At 37.9% G+C, this 20,104-nt stretch overlaps 1 protein-coding gene across 2 annotated transcripts in view; it reads left to right on the top strand.

Moving 5' to 3' along the window:
• The window catches only part of ANTXR2 (ANTXR cell adhesion molecule 2), a 127,267-nt gene extending 117,446 nt beyond the window's left edge, over nucleotides 1-9,821 (top strand). For both annotated transcript variants that reach the window (XM_084882814.1, XM_084882813.1), the window contains exon 17: nucleotides 7,919-9,821. In XM_084882814.1, the coding sequence (XP_084738940.1) occupies nucleotides 7,919-7,957 (39 nt within the window). In that variant the 3' untranslated portion in view covers nucleotides 7,958-9,821. The remainder of the gene's footprint in view (nucleotides 1-7,918) is intronic.
• Nucleotides 9,822-20,104: the final 10,283 nt, after the last annotated feature.

The raw sequence follows: 20,104 nt of genomic DNA on the forward strand, positions 1-20,104 counted from the left end.
TTCTATCCTGCAGGTCAGCCGTTACCTATTATGCCTAGCCATTGAACCAACATATAAGAAATGACACATCTAGGAGTGCTTGAATATTCATATCACAAAATAAACCAGGAAGACTTTTTGTGATATGCCCATGGAATGATTGCCACTAATGCTGAACTATAAGTCAGTTAGTAAAAACTAAAGTATAGTTTTCTACTTTTGTGTTTAAATGAGTGAACCATTTATTTTATTTTATAGCTTACTAATCATTGTGTTATTGGATTGAACCATCAATATTTATATAAATATTATTATAAATATCAGCTATATGTTTCAGAGCTATATTGGCCGCATGAGTAAAATCCAGTAGTGATTAATTTGGCACATGTTTTTAAGCACTTGAACTGTAGAGTGAGCACCGCATTTGCAGTAGTAGTGAAAACAACATCATGGAGATTATAGTCTAGGACAGAAGACAGAGTTTGAACAGATGCTTAGATATCTTTGTTAAAAATTAGACAAGTTGTTATAATGCTGAACAAACTATTATCTAGAGTCTGATTATATTTTTAAAGTAGAATATTAAAGTTTATTATATTTTTGGTTTAGAAAATCATTTTGTCTTTGACTATAGACAATCAAAATGTGTTTTTCTAAGCTAACTGAAAGATGGACTCTTTATATCCTTTTCTATCATTCTATCTATCTATCTATCTATCTATCTATCTATCATCTATTGACCTATAAATAATCTATTTTGCACTAACACCAGACAATTCCATTTCTGGTTATGGGATTTATGCTGAATAATTACATATAGACAGTCAAATGAAGATTAAGTAACCAAAGGCAATAACTTTTTGTAATATGATTCTTAAATGTGTATGCCTTTAGTATTTTTGAGTTCTATGGACCAAAAAGCAAACTATCCTTTGTACATAGAAGTAACTTAGTACACATGAGTAAGTAATTAGTATTCTGAGACACTATCACAATTATGTTTGTTTACTTGTTTGAATGTATCTATATGCTAGTTCAGGTATAAATGTTTAAACTTTGAGTTTATTCTTTCCATTGGAAGAAATTAATTATATCTCTAGAGATGATTTAGTATTTTCACAGTTGTTTTAAGAATCTTGTTAGTTTATATGTTTTTTTTTTTTTTTTTTTTTAGATAAGAATGCCTGAATTGATTTCAGGACAAAATTAATGCATGTTTAGTTTCTTTTCAAACAGTGAGCAAGGGATTCCCATTAAATGTCATTGTATGCTCACTGATCAGTGAAATAACCTTTGGGTTACAGTGGCATCTATCTTTGCAATATAAATACCTGTGATTAAGTATGAAATGAGTGTTTAGACTTCTATTTGCACATAAAAGCAGGGTTAGCTGGGAATTGAGCCATCTGACAAATGACCCATATTTCTATGGATTCTTTTCAGCAGAGATAGATAATGAAAATCTGTATGAATGAAGTATAGAGTGAATTCATCAACACATTTTTATTATTAATTTTTTGACTGGGACAACACATACTATTTTGGGGTCCTAAAAGTGAGGGTTTAATTTTTAGAAACTTAGCTATGGATAAATCATTTCATCTTTAGGTTCATATATATTAGGAAAATCTCACAATAAATATTTTTCAATGTTAATGATATATAAGTTTTCAGGATTTCTCCTCAAGTGTACCAAAAGCAGTATGTTAAGACCAATTATCTTAATGCCTAATTTTCTAGAGGGAAATTAATTGCCTGGAAAATGTTTGCTCTATGGTAATACTTGAGGTTAAAATTTTAAGTCTACGAAGTATCTAGTGAAAAAATTAGTGTTTTCAAGCAACAGTCTTTCATACTGAGTAAATTAACTTATTCTATTTCCCACTTGATAAACAGTAGTGATGCCTTTTATTTGGATTTTTCTAACATTTTCCTAAATGCATAATTTAAATAGCGATTGAGTTTTCAATTAGCCATTATCTGACATAATGGTTGGAGTTTGGGTTCTTAATTCTGATATTTTCTGGGAGTGTGAGTGTGCATGTGAGTATGAGACATACACACACACACACACACACACACAAAAAAAAAAAAAATTCCTATCTTATAAAAGAGTAATATGAACATTAACCATCACTCCAAGACACAAGATGGCTGCCCCCAGGTGGTCAAAGATGGCTGTCCTCATGTAGACACAAGATGGCCAGCAGGGGAGGGCAGTTGGGAGGGACCAGGCCTGCAGGGGAGGGCAGTTGTGGGCAGTTAGGGGTGACCAGGCCAGCAGGGGAGGGCAGTTGGGGCAGACCAGGCCTGCAGGGGAAGACTGTATATAATCTGATATATGGTTTTCTATGAATTTATTCTGCTTGAGAATCACTAACTTTTTTTTTTTTTTTTTTTTTTTTTTTTTTTTTTTTTTAATCTGTGTGTTTATGCCTTTTATCATTCTGGAAGGTTTTGAGTGATTATTTTCTTCAATTTTTCTTCTGCTCCATTCTTTCTCTTCTCCTTCTGGGACATCAATTACTCATATGACAGACTATTATATATTGTCCCACAAATCTCAGATTTTCTTTAGTCATTTTTTCTTTTTGTTTTTCAATTTGAATAGTTTCTATTCTCCTACCTTCAAGTTTAATGATTTTTTGTCCTACTATATCTAGTCTAATTTGTCAGGCAAACTCAGTATTTCCCTTCACAACATCTACTGAATATCTTTATGGTGTGTGTTCTCCACTGTAAAAGGGGACATTTATATATTAGACTTACATTAGAAAAGAGTATATGGGATTTATACTTCAGCTCAAAATCTTGCAGTTTTATTTCTAGCAGAGGATGGCACAATTTATCTCATAATATATGTAATAATATATACATAAATCTCTTTATACCTCACATATACTGTTATCTGTCCTTCTCATAATGTCATATTATGTGTAGGAGAAGGACAGATAATAGTATGTGTTCTCTCTTCGGCTGCTACATGAAATCTCCACTCAAAGAGCCTACTGTGTCCTCAAGAGTCAGCATTTCTCCCTGTCCCTGATATTCAGGTTTTCTTGGACCTCTTAAATTATCTTGTATGTGTTTCTATGTATTTCTGTGCTTTGTATACAGTTTTAAATTTGAATCACTATTTACTGTTGTACAAAACATGAAGGTTTAGTAAACTCTTTTTGAGGTAAGACTATAAATAAATCATCTATATTTGAAAAGTCTAAACTAAAGTGCAGTTGTATGCTTCAGCTTGTCAATGGATATTTATGAGGTGAGTATGATACTATAAAGGTTCTGGCAGTGAAATATATCCTGCACAGATAGCTAGTAAAGGAGCTTGCAAGTGTTAATGCCAGCAGAATTTTAATGCTCAAGAGATGGGAAACTCGACACTTGCTCTGGTTAATGCTACTCTTACTGGCTACAGTGAAAAGCAACGGGTAAAACAGCTTTTTATAGATACTGCGATAGAACTGGAGTCTATAATATGTCATTTCCAAGTATTGTCTTGTTTTTTTCTTTTGGTTTTGTTAACTACAGAGCAGTAACATAGACTCGGACAGTTTTATTTTGGGCATCAACTTCTAATCCTACTTAGTATGATACCCAAGAGAGGTTACTGCCAACAACAGCTTCTAAAGAAATAGCAATAAGTTTCTTATTCTAATAGAAACTTGTTAGTAGAAATCTTGTGTTCATCTATTAGCATATTATACATTTTAATTGTTTATTATAAAGACTGTTTAGTCCTATCTGATCCTAGTATTACTCTACATGGAAAATAAGGTATTATAATTATAAATATATGTCTCTATCTGTAGTTCTATATATTTAGTTTATATTAAACAGACTAATATTAAGCAATTTAATTAACTTTAAAAATATTTTCAGCATTTCTTCTATTCATCACTAAAGTGAAATAGTCTCAGAAAAATGAGCACTAGTAACTAATACTATTCTGTATTCTGTACTATTCTTTAATGGGTTGTATGTTCTACTTATTTTATACTGCTTTTCGTATTACCCGGATAACATACCTTTATTATGTAAGCATTATAAGGATAAGATATGAAGTCTTTTTAACCTTGTCATATTCTATTTCCTATAAATGAAAATTGCTCTCCAGTGTTCTGGCATCGACTGCTTGCCATATCATCAGTGGCAGCCCAAACATTCATGACCTTGAACATAATCAGCATTATCACGATGTGTTTTGTAAGATAGCATTGAATAGTCTTTGTAGGGCCACAGACACCTAATCACAGTCACTTACAACCAGTGTGTATTACCTGGATTTAAGAAAATTCCAGGAAATTGATGTTAGCTGCTAGGCTGAAATAATCCCCTGGGAGTGAGATGTCTGAAAGAATACTGAATAAAAATTTCCTTCTGGTCAATAGCTTCCATTTTTCTTGATTATACCTTTTCTATCTTCTCTTTACTCTTCTGTTTCTCCATATTTTCTTCTCTCCTTTTCTACCATTATATTCTTCTCTTCTGTAATTATCTTTTTCTGTCTCAAATTCATACTTATTCTGTATTTGCATTTTTGAGGTCTGGCTTCTCCCCCTGTGGAGGTTTTGTCATTTAGTATTCATTCCTTTAGACATTCATTGTGGATTTGTTCCTAAGTGATTACTTATTACAAGTCTGCTTCATGTTAGACACTTTGAAGAAGCAATTAGAGAGAAGATGGATGATAAATTCCCATTTCTTTACTGAGAGTATACTATATGCCAGGCACTGCTCTAAGTGCTTTATATATATATTAACAGATTTAATCCTTATAAACAATCCTAAGAATAGGTCCAATTTATTATTACTATTTTTAAATATTTTTATTGATTTCAGAAAAGAAGGGAGAGTGATAGATAGAAACATCAATGATGAAAGAGAATCATTGATTAGCTGCCTTCTGCATGCTTCCTATTGGGGGGTTGGGAGGGTGGATGGAGCCTGCAACCCAAACATATGCCCTTGGCCTGAATCGACCCTGGGAGCCTTTCCTCCACAGGCTGACACTCTCTCCATTGAGCCAAACCATCAGGGCTAGGTCCAGTTTTTAATCATCAATTTACTTATGAAGAAACAAGCACACAGTAGGGAAATGTTGCCCATGGTCACACACAGGCAGTGAGTGTCAGAGTGGTGTGATGAGGTTTGGCTGCAGAGGACATGCAATGGTTCCTCTGGGGAAAGGAGTCCCATGACTGAGAGAACTGGGCAGTGCTTAACAGAACTCCTCCAGGTTTCCAACTTTTCAGTTAGAGTAAAATGAAAGTACAACCAGACATTATCAGCTCTTGATAAAAGTGAAACACTCTTAAGTCCATGATTTGGAGGGGAGAAGACATTTGGTTGTTTTTGTTAATAGGTGTATAAAACACAAAGGTGTATACAGCATTTAGGAGGGGTTTTGAGGTACTTGAATTGACATTTGGCAGCTGTCTATCAATACTTAATCCCAAACTTTGGAAGAATTGAAGTAAGGACCTCAGGGTCAAAATCAATAGGGTTTTCTTCACTCGTACTTCTATGCCTTTCATTAAACCACAGAATTTTAAGTCTGGAATGATTTAGGTGTTGAAGTTATTTTGAAAATTCAGGTGAATTATCAACCTCACTTTTTAATCTGTCCAGTTGTTTAAAGTGAATGAATCATGGTCACCAAGATTAATCTGGGATGGGAACAGAAGTGGTCAGAACAACTGTAAGCTTAGAAAGTGGTTCTAATAGTAGTGCTAATCCAGTGTACTTATTTTTTAAATATATTTTTATTTTAGAGAGGAATGAAGAGGGAGGGAGATGGATACAGCAATGATGAGAAAGAATCATTGATCAGCTGCCTTTTGCATGCCCCATAATAGGGATCGAGCCAGTAACCTGGGCATGTATAATATCTTGGCCAGCAATCGAACCATGACTTCTGGTTCATAGATTGATGCTCAACCACTGAGCCATGCAAGCTGGGCCAATGCATTGTATTTAATAAGTATGTGTTACTTTTCAAGTTTTCACTTCTGTATCTGAGATAGGTGAGGAAGATACAAATAAACCAGGTTACATATGGAAAAAAAAAATGGTCAGAAGTGGTCAGCCTTATATCTACAGCTAGTTAATTAGCAATGAAACTCAAGTAAAAGTAGAGAATCATGATATCTTCTTTTCCAAGTAATGCAGAAGAGAGAAACTAACTTGTTTGGTTCATAAACACACAAGAAAAATGTCATTAATTCACATTATTGCCATTATAATATCATTTCTCATACATTTGTTTGATTCTGGAAAATTGCCAGAAAGTAATATTTTTAATGTTCATCCCTGTTGTAATTGTATAATCATTGCATACATTGTTGTGGCTTAGAAAAACTGCTTTATTGCTTTTATCAAATATTCATTCATTGTCTCATGTTCCTACCTATCTCCCTTGAAACAAAAGTTTAGAAAAAGATATAGCATGAAAAGAACATCTTTAATGATTTCTTGGCATTTGGTGTCATTATTAGCTATCTGCAGAAGAGTATATAATTCACTTAATACTCGTTTTACAGATCTTGTTTGAAGATTCTAGATAATACAGAAATACAATCTGAGTGCACAGTCTATGAACATTGGATTTACCAACACATTTTGACCTCATTCTAAAGTGCTTGTGTTTATGCTTTTCTCCGACTTTCTTTTTCACACATATTATTTGTAGAAAGTAGTAATAAAATTGACAATTACAGTAACAGGTTGCTTCCAAAGACATTTAGAAATAGATAATTTGATGACTGTTTTCCTTTCAATCAAAAAGAATGGAAACAAGTTTGCTTTTATCCTTTGGGCTATTTCATTCATTTCTGAAATTCCCAAATTTATTGAGTAGTCATTTTTTGAAAGGAAAATGGACTAAAATCTTGGTCTTATGTTCCAAGTTTTCTTCTCCAACACTTGTTTTTTTTTTTTTTGTTTGTTATTATTTTTTAATATAAAAAATGAATGTATTGTTCAAATTTAGAGGGAGTAAAGAGGTGTTCTAATATCTGAAATTAGAAAGCAGATATGAAAAATAGAAAAATCTCAGCAGAGTGATAATGTTGACCCTAAGGTAGAAAGCAGTATGCTAGTTTTTGAGGAATCTGTACATGATTTATGTAATACAGTGAATCAGAAGGGTCATACCAAACAGAGAGAAGGTAGTAGGACCCTTTATCACTAATTGGAAGCTTGATTTTCAAATGAATTTTAGATTATTTACAATTACATATGAAACTGTGTGTCTCCCCAGCCATCATGTGAATTGCTGAGGAATCGGAATCGCAAAGTCTCTTGGGAAATGTGCAATACAAATAAACAGTCGCCGTTTGGAGAGCACACATAATGGTGGTGTGCATTGTGGGCACTGGTCAACAACAATATACAAGGTCACTAATCAACCTATTGCAAAAGCCGTTTATAAAAGAGAAGGAAAAAAAAAGAAAGAATAACAAAGAGATGGCATCTCCTCCCTTTCTCCCAGGCTCCTTATCTTCAATCTCTGACTACTTAAATGCACTCCTCATGTATACATTTTAGAAGCACTAACTTCATATCAGTTTTAGAAGCACCATATTGCATAAAGAAATACTTTTATCTGAATTCATTATTGAGAGAAACATACAAAGTTGTGGCTTTGATAATCTTATTGCTAGGATAGTAACACTATACTTTAAACAGCAATAAGATATTTCGTTTTTCCATAGAATTTTTCCACTCCATACCATTGCGTAGATGAAGTCACTGTGGAAAATATCTCAATGCTTTGACTCAAGGGGAAAAAAAAAGTTATGGTTTCCTGTGTTATCTTAACATTGATCTTACCTTAGGTGGTTGCTTATTATATTATGGTAGGAAAAATAGGCATTCTTATGCTTTTTTATAATTGCTTTAATATTTCAATAAGGATTTGTTTCTCTTCTAGGGCCGGTGCATAAACTTCTCCCGAGTTTCGTCTCAGTAAAAAGATGGTACATCTTCACACTGCTGATTTCCAAGCAAATGAAAACCAATAAGTGCATCTTACAAGTTTTTGGAAGAGCAGCTTTATTTCTCTCAGTGGGGAAATGTTTTCTCTGCCTTCTGCTTTGCTTGCACCAGACATTTTCAAACACTTGTTCTGCCATCCACCTGGGAGTTGATGAAACCCAGTGGTAACTCATGACTCATGGCATTGAAAATGAAAAGGACCATTAACCTACATGCCATGACTTATACAAAAGTTTGCATGAATGTGTAGAAAAGGAAAACAATAATAAAAAAAAAATAAAAACAACAGCATGAAGATGATATCAAAACAGAGACCACAAAACTACTGGCCGTGATGGATCTTTAATGAAGAAAGGAGCGTTGAACGTGGTAACATGGCTCTCCTGTTTTCACATGGCAACTGTGTATCCACAGGCAAAGGATGAGATTTCCCGCCAGGATCAGCAAATAAAGGAGTCTATTGCCTTAAAGCTCTGTCAGATCACAAAACCCTTCCACGTTCCCTACCACTCTGTGCCTATGGGAAGCTTCTGCCCGGAAAATCTTGTCATTTTCACACTGAAAAGTGCACACGCATGACAAAATGTAGACAGTTTGCCCCCAGGTATTGGTAGCAAGCAAGATTTTGCCCTATAGTTTTTCAAGACACCTTTCTTTCATTATGCTCTCGGGAAAGAAGACAATTAATAGAGTGTCATTACACAGGAAGACAGCCTCTACCCAGAGGTTTTGAGTGGAATGTGAGGGACTCATGATTTGAGACCTTGCCCCTGTGGTTGGTAGACTCACCCCTCCTTCTATGTTTAGGGTTTAGTAGTGCGTAAAGCATCAATATCTGTAAACATACCAAGGAGTTTTGTTTGCTTTTAATTTAATGGAAGCGGTAACCACAACGCTTCCGCTCAGGGTTTTTTTTTTCTTTCTCCAAGTCTCCGAGGGCTCCTCAGCGTCACAAGCCAGCAACTCTACTTTGCATGAAAATTTCAAAGTTTAATTAATATAATTAAAGGCAACAGCAAGCAGCAGCCTGTGAAGATTTCGCTCATCTTTTTTATGCCTTTTGACATTGAATGACCTATTACTGTATGCACATTACTTGGATTTTTGAGGGGCCCTTTATCTTGGATGTGATTCCACAGAGAAGAAAAGACCTCCACTCACCGATTTGAAAATTAAATGTTCAGGAGGATCCGCCGCCACAAAACATCGAAAATGTACGTATTAGAGTTTTTTGTAGGAAAATCACCATCGTGTCATGTCGACGATGCCAAATGATGTTAGCGTGAGCGGAAACAAGGTGGGGGAGGAAGAAGGCAGCAGCTGAAGAGGAAAGCTCGAATGATCTAGTCACTTTCGATACTGTATTTCAGAGGCGAAATGGGTATTCGACGCGAAGCCTGACAAAGTGCGCCCGCTTTGATGGGAACCGGTATAGACAATGACCAGTGGCCGGGTCAGTGGGATGTCTCTCTGCGCGCACCAAGGCTTATCAAATGACATAAAAATAAGTTCAACAACCATCACGTTGGAAGGGAGAAGGTGGACATCTCATGTTTGGCGGGCATGTGAGTGCACGAGATAGAAAGAGCGATTTGGAGCAACCCGGTATAATTACCCCCATTGTGCTCTTCATGGCGATGTCAAAGGACGGGAGTGATTCCGTGGGTTGGTGTCCAGATTTGCGGCGCTGCTCCGAGAAGCCTGGCTCACACACGCAAATCTATGTATGTACATGTATACCTTCTGGCTTGAATCTTTTGCTCAAGTTTATTTATGTCACTGGCTGGCTGGATCCAACGTCATGTGTCTACATATTCATAAATAAAATGTTACCTGTGCCTCTGCTACCATTTTCTTTAAGCCTACATAAACTCAAGCCTTGTTTGGTTGAATACATCATTGTCCTGGTTAGTTTCGGGGACAGAAGTATATTTCGTACCCAGATGTCCCCGTGTTCACAAGTGATACCATTGGCAGTAATTATCCATGTGTGCAAGTGTGACTTGGAAGCCAGATGTACACCCAATGAGTTCTTGTAGACCTTTGTTCTACATTTGCATCTGGGACAGGGCTTATCCCTATTTTCTTTAAATTGGCACTTTGTTTCTGATCAGTTCACGTTCCTAGATGGCATTTATGAGTATCAAGGATGCTTAGAAGCTAAGGCTTTTGCTTTGGTAAGTGACTTTGAATTTCTCTAGTATATGGCATTTGTTACATGAGCACTGTAAGTAGACCTCTGCCTTGCAAGGGCAAAGTAGCTTTTGGTATGTTGTCATGCAAATGAGTTTGCAGTTCTAATACTACTATGAAGGATTCTCAGTGATGACAGAGAGGCATTGGTCTATATGTACTCCAAAAAAAGTACCGTTCATAATGTTTAAAAACAGATGAATTTCATTGCACTGAAAGATATGAGTCAGCTTTATGTTATGACTTGTTTTAATCAGGCTAAGTAGCAAGTGAGAGGACTTTGCTTTAATGAGTACTGTTTCCTCACTACATTGAAAACCTTTAGACCTTTCAACCAGGAAAATAAAAGGGAAACAAAGAGCCATTTCCATAAGTGTAATAACATTTTATATTTCATATAGAGAAAAAGTTCCTGTTTAATTTTTTTTGAACTTCAGTTCAGTCAAGATTTCTTTTCTGTGAATAAATGAGTAAGCCTTTAGCCATACTCCATTTGTGTTGCATAAGGTTGCAAAAACAATTAGGTGGGAACTGACTCCTAACTTATGTGTCTACTCTGTCTGGAAAGAAAGTTTTGAAGGCATCTATATATATTTCATAACAATGTCTGTTCTTTATGGATTTGATCCATAAATATTTATCTATCTGAAAACTTTGATACTTGGAATGTTTTCCTTAAAGCATTTGGTGCTCCAAGAAAAGACATTTGGTGCTAAGAGTTGCATCACTGATGCCTTCCCCCAAGTTACTTCTATTTTAACATTTTGTATTTCCTTCCCAATGAGATGCAGAGTAAAATGTGAGACCCGCCATCAACTGGGAGAAGCATCTGTCACTATGGATAATTACTACTTTGACAAAAATATATAAGGTTTAAACCTCCTGTATTTCAGATTGTTAGAGAAGAAATGATTTGCTTATATTTCCCTTGCACTTTATTCTGACCACTTTAAGTAATAAATTATTCAATAATTGTTTTTCAAATAAATATATACTGAGTATAAGATCTGGTGTCCCTGTGAACTTAATAACTTTATCTAATATCAATGGCCATTGTTTGCTGCTCAGAGGCAATGTATTGGCTTATTTTAAAAATTAAAACACATTATTATGGCCAACGCGGTATCTAAAATATTTTTGATTGAACAGCTGACATACATTATTTAATTTTTAAAAAGACAAAATATAATTAGAAAAGCAAGTATTTTTTCATCACCAAGCCTTGGGTTAACTTCTGCTAGGTTTTGTACCGCATCATGTTGTTAGGAAATTTATCAGTGTTTTATTGCTACTGGTAATTTTTGGTGGGTGGAAGTGCACAGGAGGGAAATACATATATTCTTTATTTTAATGTGAATGGAAATGTATAATCTAGAACAATAGAACAACTTGGTACATCTGCTGTATGTTTAAGGAAAGAAACTTGCAGGTGAGATTGGAAAATGTCTGTTTGCTGGTAATAAAGTGAGCGTAACCATGTATTCTAGCCTCCAGGTTGGATTTATATTTCTCTTAGTGAATGTTTATGGCATATTTCTGAGAGTACTTTAATTTTAATATACCTCAACACTTACAAGGATATAATTATATCAATTTGATAAGGAAAAAATTCTTTCTCATGAAGAATGTAGACTAACAAAGCCCAGTGCAATTTTTTATTTTTGTGCTCTTCTGCCAAAAGAAAATTCTGATAAGTATACAATTTAATATGCACATTTATTGAAACATGCTCATTCAACTTGCTTTGCAAGAACTATATTAAGATAAAGTGTGTGTGACTATTATGTGTGAAGAATCTAGTGGAGAGCCTAGACCATAGACCTCACCACAGCCAGCTTGCTAACGTTGAACAGATCAGCTTCTCAACCATAGGCTGGAAATGCATTGGTGACATTTAAAGTCTGTTCCAGCACTGACAGCATGTCAGTGAATATTGTCACATTGGAGACTTTCATATTTATGTATTTCATTTTTCAAAACTTGGTTTATTTGTATGGCAATATTAGCTTTGTAAACTGCTATTTAGTTACAAACCATACATTGAACTCATAATCCATAATTTGATAATTAGCCATAATAGAGTAATTTCTCAATTAATTTCCTATAACTAGAATTTGTCTAAGAGCAACTGGTAATAAAGTTTATATCTGATGAAATCTCTCAAAAGATGAGTACACTTGAGAAACAGATTTGTGTATTTCAATCTGATATTACAGTCTTAATAAGTGTCTCAAAGGCATATATAACAATGTACAGAAATTATTACAAGATATATATGCCACCAGTTTCATTGATCGAGGTGCTTTGTACCCTGCAGAAACTTAAATCATTAAATTTTTATTTTTTATTTTAACCAAAATTGAGGGGGATATCTTAATTTATAAGCACTGTGCCTATATTTCCTATAGGAAGTATTCAGTATTTATTAATTTGAATATAGCTTACGATAGACATATAGTTGGAATTGCTAACTTTTCACACAATTACCATCAACATACTGTAGGGAAAAAAACCTGAAAGTGGGAATTAAAAAAAAAGTATCCTTAACACTGTCACCAAATTACTGTAAAGTTATTTGTATCTTAGATGAACTAGGTTGGCAAGGTTGTGTCAGTGTCAGTGGATAATCCAAAATAAGTTGTAAAATTATTAAAATGTACATTTAAGTAGATTTCAATTTGATAGAAACTACAAGAGTTAATCTTCTAAAATGTAAACTAACAAAATGATATGCTGCCTTTATCCACTAGAAGGCAAGGTGATTTTGAACATTTAGACATAGAACAAAGGAACTGAGAGCACCCAGATGATAGAAAAGAAGTTGTTACATCATGTACTAAATTCAAAGCAAATATGACCTCTCAGCATGCTTCACACTCCACCATCTGATTTGTATATGTCATTGGGGAAAGAAAAACTGACATTATAAAATAAGATCCACTAGTTCAAGCAGATGACACCTGTGAATGGAATTTTTACTAGTTGAAATTCTGATGTGAAATGAGATGATTGTCATCATCGCACTAAGGTTTTCATTTTTGAGTTATTTTTTAACAACCTCTAATTCCAAAAGTCTGTTAATTAAGCAGCAATGACAGAACTTCATCTTCTTTAAATACTTTGTTTGTGCGAGGCTGTCACATAGGAAGAAAGATTATATTTTTAAACAATATGTTCAAGTGTAAAAAATCTTCAACAAATTCTTAATGTTTAACAAAAAAATGGGAGAAAATTCCAGGACTTTTGTATTTAACATCTTGGGATTCTTTATAGGGAACTGGATATTTCAGAATATTTAAAGGATTTTAAATAATTTCAAAAAGATATCAAAGACTATGCCCTGGAATATTCAGTGTACGTTTTCTCATCTTAAGGCATATTGATTGGTGTAGGTAGTTTAATATAACATAACATTAAAAGCAAAAGAAAATTATCATGGCATTAACCATTGTTCATTAACTCTGTGTTCCTGTCACCAACGAGAAAGTACTGATTGAAAGGATTTATATAAATAATTTAAAATATTCTAATTCAAAATGATAGTGGCCAATTCCGAGGTGATTTCAAAATTAAATCTAGTGAGCTATAAAAGTAGTATACCCTCAAATTATTATTTTAAAATCATGGAAAAATGAGAGGCATTCCTTTGTTTTAAAAAATATTTTTTCAACCCTTTAAATATAAGTTCAACAAATCTCAACCCAGTAATGACTGCATATGTTTATAATTTCTAACTTTGAAAAGACACATCAATTAAATTTAGGAGAGAGGGCTTGTGTTTGCTTTCTATTGCTTCTACAATAAATTATCACAAACTCTGCGACTTAAAACAACACAAATCTCTTTTCCCTTACAGACCTGGAGACCAGACATTCAAAATCAGTTTCATTGAGATAAAAAATTAAGGTTTGAATTGGGCTGGTTCCTTTTGGGGGCTCTGAGATGAGAATCTGATTCTTCGCTTTTTTTTTTTCAGCTTCTAGAGGACACTGGTATTCATTGGTTTGTGTACCCTTCTTCTGGATTCAAAGTGTATCATCACTTCATCCTCTGCTCAGTCACCAGATCACCTCTTTTCTCCCTGACCTCCTTCCTCCTTTTGTGGACCATTGTGGTTACACTGGGCCCAACCTGTTAATCCTGGATAAAGTCCTCATCTCAAATCCTTGACATAATCATTAAACAAAGTCTATTATGTAAGGTCACAGTCACAGGTTCTGGGGATGAGGACATAGCCTACCACATAGATTATAATAATTTTCCTTTCACTACATATTTTCCTTGTACCTGATTCAATAAGAGAATATACAAGTTGAGAGATCAGCTCCATTAAATCTTTGCTTTCCCAAATTCTTTTGATACTGTCATCACACAAGGTGATAACAAGGTGATAATTCCATTTGTTCCCATTCTACTGCTGCATATTTTACTTGAGATTTTTTTTTCTCAGCAAAGGAAAAATGCCAGAGGGTAACTTCTTGGGAGATTTTTGCCAGATGATAAACCTTGAACAAGGCTGAGAAGCATATGGGCAGGTCTTTTGTTGCCTCTGGAGTTTTTACCTGGCCTATCTGTAGAAGCCCAGAAGTTAACCTAGATTTAGTGCCTATAATACTTTCTGCTATCACACTGAAAATCTGTTTAGCCGGTACTGAAATATCACTAGAGACAAAGAACAAAAGTTATTGATGTTTTAGTACACACACAAGCAATCATATATAAAAACCCTGGGTCCTAACGACCAGAGGCTGACCAACCAGAAGTCAGTGCTGGCCCTGCCACCAAGCAAGCATTATGGGGCAATCAGGCAGGCAGGCAGAGTAGTTAGGGGTGATCAGGTAGGCAGACCAGTGGTTAGGGGTGATCAGGTAGGCATGCAAGTGGTTAGGGGAGATCAGGAAGGCAGACAACCCCTCACATGGCTGACCCCACCCCCAAGCAAGTGGTTAGGGGCAATCAGGCAGGCAGGCAGAGGGGTTAGGGGTGACCAGGTAGGCAGACCAGTGGTTAGGGATGATCAGATAAGTAGGTAGGTGAGCAGTTAGGGGCTATCAGGAAGGCAGACAGCCCCTAGCAGGGCTGGCCCTGCCCCCTAACAAAGAAAGAAGGAGGCCCAGGACAGCAAAGCCATTGCACCCCAGTCTGTTGCCTGCAGAGGGAGGCCACTGGTGGCAGGGAGTGAGGGCAGCGCTGCACAGATGGCAAACAGTGGTAGCAGTGGGGGTGGGGCCAGCTGCCTGAGGCCAAGGAAGGCCCCAGCTGCCTGAGGCCAATAGGCCCTGATCTCAGGCCAGGCCTAGGGACCCTACCCGAGGGGTCCCAGATTGTGAGAGGGTGCAGGCTGCGCTGAGGGACCCCCGAGTGCACAAATTTTCATGCAGCAGGCCTCTAGTAGACATATAAAAAAGAGCTTGATAAACATTTCTTAAATTATTGTATTAACTATTGAATATTTTGTCCTAAATCATGTGGCTTTTACCTATGGCACACCCTGTGCTTTATCCAGCTCATTTGTTCATTCATTCCCATCTTACCAATCATCCATGAGGAGATATTATATATATATATATACACACACATACACACACAAACACACACACACACACTAATAAAAGAGAAACATGCAAATTGACCATACCTACACTATACCCATAAGCCACGCCCACTATCCAATCAGGAGTGAGTATGCAAATTAACCCAACCAAGATGGTGGTGGCCACAGAGCTGGAGCAAGCAGGAGGCTTGGGTTTCCTCAGTGATGGAGGAAGCCAAGCTTCCTGCCTTGGCTGGCTCTGGTCTCTGCTCAAGGCTACAAAGTTTCAATTACAGAAGATAAATAAATCTCAGATACTTGCTTTCAGCAGGCCCTGGCCTCTGCTCAAGGAGACACTGAAAAAAAAAGAAAAAGAAAAAAGGAGTGCCTGGAAGTGTGGGTGTCCAGAGGAGTGATCAGGCCAGGATGGGATGGCATTTGTGGGTGATCAGACTGGTGGGGGGCAGGGCCATTGAGGTTAAACAGGCCAGCAGGGAGGCAGTTGGTGGTGAGCAGGCTGGTGGGGGGCACTGAGGGCAAGTAGGCTGGCGGCAGGGGGCAGTTAGGGTCGAGCAGGTCGGCAGGCAAAGTGGTTAGGAGCAACCAGGCAGGCAGGCAAGCAGGCAGGTGAGCAGCTGGAGCCAGCAGTCCCAGATTGTGAAAGGGATGTCCGACTGCCAGTTTAGGCCCGATCCCTGTAAACCGGCAGTAGGATATCCTTAAGGGGTCCCAGATTGGAGAGGGTGCAGGCCAGGCTAAGGAACACCCCTTCCCCCCCGTGCACAAATTTTATGTACCAGGCCACTCTAGGACTATATATATAGTTATAGTTTAGTTATAGTTATAGTTATAGTTATAGTTATAGTTATAGTTTAGTTATAGTTATAGTTATAGTTATAGTTATAGTTATAGTTATAGTTATAGTTATAGTTATAGTTGTTATAGTTATAGTTATAGTGATAGTGATAGTGATAGTTATATAGTTTCAGGAATGATGTATATTCCAGAACATACATTTCCACAACAGAAAATTCAACAAATGATTATTAAATGCCTACTAAATAAGGTTTAGGCAATATGTGGATCACTAAGGAAATGGTAAAGAATAAGTTGAATGTACATTCTAGCAAAGAAAGAAACACTTTAAGCAAATTGGTAACAAGTGGAATGAGCATGCTGAATGCATATGGTTGTATATGATAAGAGGATTTAACCAGGTTCAGGGATTCAGGGAGAAAGTATTAGATGCAAAATCTTTGAAGGGTAAGAACACAAAGGGAGGAGAAAAGTAAAACGTTGTAGAGAGTGGGAAGTCACGCCCTGGGATTAATAAAACCTGAGGTTATCTGAGGACTGAGAGAGATGAATTACAGAATGGAGAGCCAGGAAGAGTGAAAACAGATGGGACAGGATGGTGTAGGAAGGGATCAGAACATGCAAGGATCAGAAATTTCACTATTTCTAACTATCTTCAGGATGGAAAAGAAGTCATCCAATAAGTGTTTGAAGGGCTAAAGCAGGAGAGCAATATTATCAGGTTGACATTTTGGAGCAATCACAGGGTAGAATGGAAACCATAGAGGGAAGGGGTATTACAGATCAACAGTTCTCTTTAAGTCTCACATCCGTTTGCATTGGGTGGATGTTATATTTCTGTGTTTGTCATAATTTAAAGTCCCTTTGAATGATGGGAGCATTTATTTTCCATGACCTCAATTAAAACATATTCCCCTCAGTTTTAAACAGATGCCATGTGTTTAAAGTTAGACATTCTTGCTTCACAATTGCTTTTTTTTCTGTTACTTATTCAGGAGGAATACTTTATTTTGAATAATTGAGCCCACAGGAACAACCCTTCCCCATGTCCCCCTCCCACCCACACCCCCCATCTCCATGGGATTTCTCACCCCAGCTGCACTTGCAAGTGTCCTATGGCTGCTCTGAAATTTCCAGCTTTGCCCTCGCATTGGCAGGGCAAACCTGCTCATGCTAGTACAACCTGTTTGACAATATTGGAGTGTCCCTTCCAAAAGAGCTAGCATGATGCACATTACAGTGTCACCCTTATTATGTTACTCTTAATTTGGGGGAGGGGGGGCGCTTCTGCTACAACTGGAACAAAAAAATACCCTACTTACAATTATGTTATAACTAGAGACCCGGTGCATGAAATTTGTGCATGGGGGTGGAGGTCCCTCAGCCTGACCTGCACCCTCTTCAATCTGGGACCCCTCAGGGGATGTCTGACTGCTGATTTAGGCTCACCTGCTGGGTTGCCCCTAACCACTTCTGCCGGCTGGCTTGATCACCCCCTAACTGCCCCCCTCTACCAGATTGATTGCCCCTTAACTGCTCCACACTGCCAGCTTGATTATCCCTAACTGCCCTTCCCTGCTGGGCTGTTTGCCCATAACCACCTTCCCCTGCCAGCCTGATCACCCCTAACTGCCCTGGTAACACGAGCTCAGTGTCTGTGCTCCAGCTACTCTGCATGGAGGAAGGGGAGGGGCCTCTGAGGATGTGAGCCTGGTGTCCCTGCCTCAGCTGCTCTGCATGGAGGGAGGTGAGGACCCAGAAAAATGGATCTTTCCAGTTCCTAATGCAGACAGAGCCCTGGTCCTGGGTGCCGGGGTCCTTGGCCTGCAACCCCAGTCGCAGAATGGAAGACCCCTGCCCGCAGTGCAGATGCTTCTAGCATGAAGCCACAGGGAAGGGGTGTCCCTTGGGCACACTACAGACATCAAATCACTGCTGCCCCAGCCACCACCGCCACCCCCCACCCCCAGCTGCACTTGCAAGTAGTATGGTTCAAGGGGATGACTCCTGAGGTATGGCCTCACTGCAGCTGATGCTGCGCACCAAGCCAGGCAGGAAAGTCAGCCCTGAGAGCCCAACCTCCCTCCCTCCCCCTCCTCTGAGTACCCAAGCTGCCAGGTGTCATGGTCTGAGGCCCTCAGGACAAGCATCTTCTAGAGGGGAGGAGCCTCTGGCTAGATGACAAGGTGAGTGATGCTGGCTTCCTTGCAGGCTGGGCTGAGAGACATCCCCCCCACACCCCCTGTGCACAATTTCATGCACTGGGCCTCTAGTTTACTATAAAATTGTGCTGTAAGGGTATAGGTGGAAGTTAGAAGACATGGCTTTTCTTTACTCAGAAAAAAAAAAAAAAAAAAAAAGTTGTACAGCATGAATCCTGAGTGGCTCATTTGGAAATAACCCTGATCACATAAACTGAGATTTAATGCTAAATGAGGCCTGCTTTATATGGGCAACCCTAGATAAACTCTACTGCTGAGAGTACCTCATTTCGCTGCCACATCATTTTCCATGTATATTAACAGCCTTTCCGAGGAAGCAAAATACTTTTAAATCATTCTATTTGTTGCAAAACATTACTTTGATCTCACTCACAGGTCAGTTAAGCGCATAAAAATGTAGTGTTCCCTGAGGGAAAATAAAACAAAACAAAACAGAACACCATAAAAATGATGAGGTTAAGACGTTTGACAGGATTTCTGGGGAACAGGGAGGCTTCTGGAGGAAATGGTTTTCAGGGCCAGCTGAAGGACATTATGACAGAGATGACTGCTTTAACAACTTCAGGGGAAGTTAATGTGGAGCAAGCAGGGGAAGGAAACCCCAAACAGTGAAAGGACACTGAGTTCAGAGTCCTAGTTTTAATTTCCAGGATCGTGTGGTGAAGCCACTCCTCACAGGGCAAAACGGAACTAGATGTACGGTTTGCCTTGTTACTTTGTAATAATGAACCGTACCAGGCACTCACTCTGTTTTGACACCATCATTTCCCTTCCGTTTTACCAACTGTCCTACACAAAGCGGGTAAAGAACAGTGCGCCTAAAGGGGAAGCCAGGCCTGGCAACCTTTCAGCCATCCACAGCACCCTGTTTTCTGAGAGTCCCTGGAGTGGGCCGGGAGGATGTGTCTGGGGCAGAGTCCTGGAGGCAGAGGGCATTGGTTATGCTTAGTATCAGAGGGAGATGACCCCCAAGATGAATGCAAACCATGCCTAAGGTCAGGGAGCTGGTTCTGTTGCCAAGAGAGAGACACCAAAAACTGACCAAGAAGGTCAGAGCCATGTAGCAATTATATTCAGAATGAAGAGCAAGGACAAGAACAGAGCCAGGAAGATGGGAAAAGGCCTTGAATCTGCTCATTCATTAGCTTAATTAAAGAATATTGGCAGCTACATACCTTGCATCTGTCTCTGCACTAGAAGATGGGAAACAGACGTGAGAAAGAAAAACTGGTTTCGCCTATTTTATTAAAAAGTGAAGACAGACACGGAAAAGAAGATGCAAGATCACGAGGCACATGAAGAGAAATAAAAGTGCCCTAAGAGCAGGTAATGGGAAGGGGCTAACCTAGTCAGGTCA

The sequence above is a fragment of the Pipistrellus hanaki genome (assembly GCF_964339955.1).
Source record: "Pipistrellus hanaki genome assembly, chromosome: 1".
Classification (NCBI taxonomy): domain Eukaryota; kingdom Metazoa; phylum Chordata; class Mammalia; order Chiroptera; family Vespertilionidae; genus Pipistrellus; species Pipistrellus hanaki.